The sequence below is a fragment of the Sitodiplosis mosellana genome, unplaced genomic scaffold (assembly GCF_009176505.1).
Source record: "Sitodiplosis mosellana isolate CC-2019 unplaced genomic scaffold, AAFC_SMos_1.0 Smas_scaffold_3260, whole genome shotgun sequence".
Taxonomy (NCBI): domain Eukaryota; kingdom Metazoa; phylum Arthropoda; class Insecta; order Diptera; family Cecidomyiidae; genus Sitodiplosis; species Sitodiplosis mosellana.
In genome coordinates, this window is record NW_022598502.1 from 2,114 (window position 1) to 4,566 (window position 2,453).

Below are 2,453 nucleotides of genomic sequence, written 5' to 3' on the forward strand. Positions count from 1 at the left end.
TACTCAATGAAATGCAATTGTGCCAGCATTTTTCTTCATATTTCGACCGAAAATCGAAATGAATCTTCAGTAAAACTAACTGCGCCGTCACGAATGCACCATATACTCAATGAAATGCAATTGTGCCAGCATTTTTCTTCATATTTCGATCGAAAATCGAAATGAATCTCAACTAAAACTAACTGTGCCGTCACAAATCGATAATAGGAAAAATAGAAGATTGCAACCGATTCTACTAGAAATATTAGCACAATATCAGCGATTTTGCATCAAAACTAGAAAAATTAGAGACTTTGTGTCAAAAATATATAAAATTGAATGTAACTAGACTCTAGAACTTGTGCCTCGACCACCAATTCAACGAGTGTATCTATTGGCTTCGAAGACAATTCGACGGCTAAGTAATTAAACATAGTGTAATCGGTATCTTTTGTCTTTTTAATTTTAATAAGTCAGACAATTTTTGACCCACAGGACACAGAAAAATTAATTCATTTCAACAATTTTCTCTCTATTCACAGAATTCAAGAAAAAACACCTGAAGTAGTGTGGATAACTGAAAATTTGGCGCAAAAGAAACAGTCAAGCGAGCCAAATGGAAGCCGGACAGAATCAAAATCAGCAGATTTGCAATCAAGCCGCAGCAAATGCACCGAACGTTGAGCCTCAACCGTCGGTCTTCAAACTGGACATCGATTGCTGGGACGAAGTACTCGATTGCCTGTCGTTGGAGGATGTTCACTCGTTTGGTCAAACATGCAAGGCTTTTCAACGTGTCACCGGCGAATATTTTCAATGGAAATATGTGGATGCTTCCGCTCTTTCCTACGGACATGGTATTTACATCAATTTCAGAAGAATGAATGGTTTCAACGAATTTGTCCAAAACATTCAGTTCTGTCAGGTCACACGCAATTCAGCGTTTCATTACACTGCAACCAAATGCAAAGCTGAAATCAAGGAGTTCATGCTTGTCGACGTTGATCTCAATCAGATGGACATCAAGATAATCGAAAAACGTTTGGAAAAAGTCGTCAGCCTCCAAGTAATGCGCTGCAAATTCGATGAAGACATTTGGCGGACGCTTTTCGAATCGTGCACGAACTTGAAGCGACTAAGATTCTGGACCAATTTTGATACATCGTTTGCTTGGCCAGTTCGAAAACATCCAACACTCGAACACCTGGAATTGTGTACGATTAGCACAATTGACAGCCAAAAATTGAAGAATTTTCTCGACCATTGCCCAAATCTTCGAAGCCTTCAAATCAGTGCAAATGTGCTATGGGACAATCAAGATTTAATTTGCAATACCAAAGTTGATGACTTGGCCATTGATATGAACGAAGACATCGATACCACCATTGGTTTCTTGAATAACCTTCATGAGAAAGGCTTCTTCAAAAGATTGCATTTTAGATCTGAACGCAACAGCACAACATCAGCTGAACAAATACTTTCGTTGCCCGGACTCGTTACGCTGTACATTTATCCGAACGAAAATGAAAATCCGGAATTTCCCGTTTTGCCCAGCATCAAAGAGATTGGAATCATCAATCGCTTTGAAAGGCACATCAACACGGATGCCATGGTCAACAGTTTCATCAATCTGGAGCAGCTTTTCATCATCGGCTCACGCGATTTGCTGCCATTCATTCGTCGATCGATAAAATTAAAAGACGTTGAAATCGCTGATTTCGAAGGAGAAGTTCTCGACATCGCTGCACTGAACAAGGAACGCAAAAAGTTGGTAGGAGCACGCAAGGTGACCATTTACGTCAATGAACGTATTTATTTGGCAACAAAATGGGCAACCTCAGATACGTCGTTGGAAATGATTGAATTAAAACGGCAATCATCACGGGACATCATTGGTCCGCACAGCTTTTGGCAAATATTCCGATAGTTTGATCATCTTGACTCTTACGAATCTTTTTCCCAAATTTTTTTTATTATTCCGGAAAACTGAAAAAAATCTGCTGTCGTTCAAAAAATCAATCGTAGGAAGAAATCACCTAAATCTTTTCCGGACCCTCTATTATCTCCATAATTTCAAAAAAAAACAGTACAGTTTAGTAAATAGAGAAAGACCAAATAAACATGGAAAATTCTATCAAAATGTATTTTTGTTCAATATCTCTTCTTGGCAATGGCGCGAATTACTACTGAAAACCGGTTTTCAGTACTTTTCAGTACCTGCGATCGATTTTCAGTAGCGGTTCAGTTTTTTCAGTACTTAGTAAATATAGGACTTTTATTGCAGTTCAGTATTGTCAAAATTTCTTGACACTTGTGTTTAATGTTTGTTTTTTAGAATTCGAAATGGAAATTGAATGTATTTTATCAAAAATAAAGTCCACTTATATTTCAATTAGAAAAGTCTAAAGACATAATAAAGTAACTGACATCAGAAAAGAGTGATTTATATCGAAAATATATGTCTGGCAATTTTC

At 37.5% G+C, this 2,453-nt stretch overlaps 1 protein-coding gene across 2 annotated transcripts in view; it reads left to right on the plus strand.

Moving 5' to 3' along the window:
• LOC129571761 (uncharacterized) overlaps positions 1-2,111 on the plus strand; it is a 4,004-nt gene extending 1,893 nt beyond the window's left edge. For both annotated transcript variants that reach the window (XM_055451619.1, XM_055451618.1), the window contains exon 2: positions 522-2,111. In XM_055451619.1, coding sequence (XP_055307594.1) covers positions 596-1,906 — 1,311 coding nt within the window. In that variant the 5' untranslated portion in view covers positions 522-595 and the 3' untranslated portion in view covers positions 1,907-2,111. The remainder of the gene's footprint in view (positions 1-521) is intronic.
• Positions 2,112-2,453: the final 342 nt, after the last annotated feature.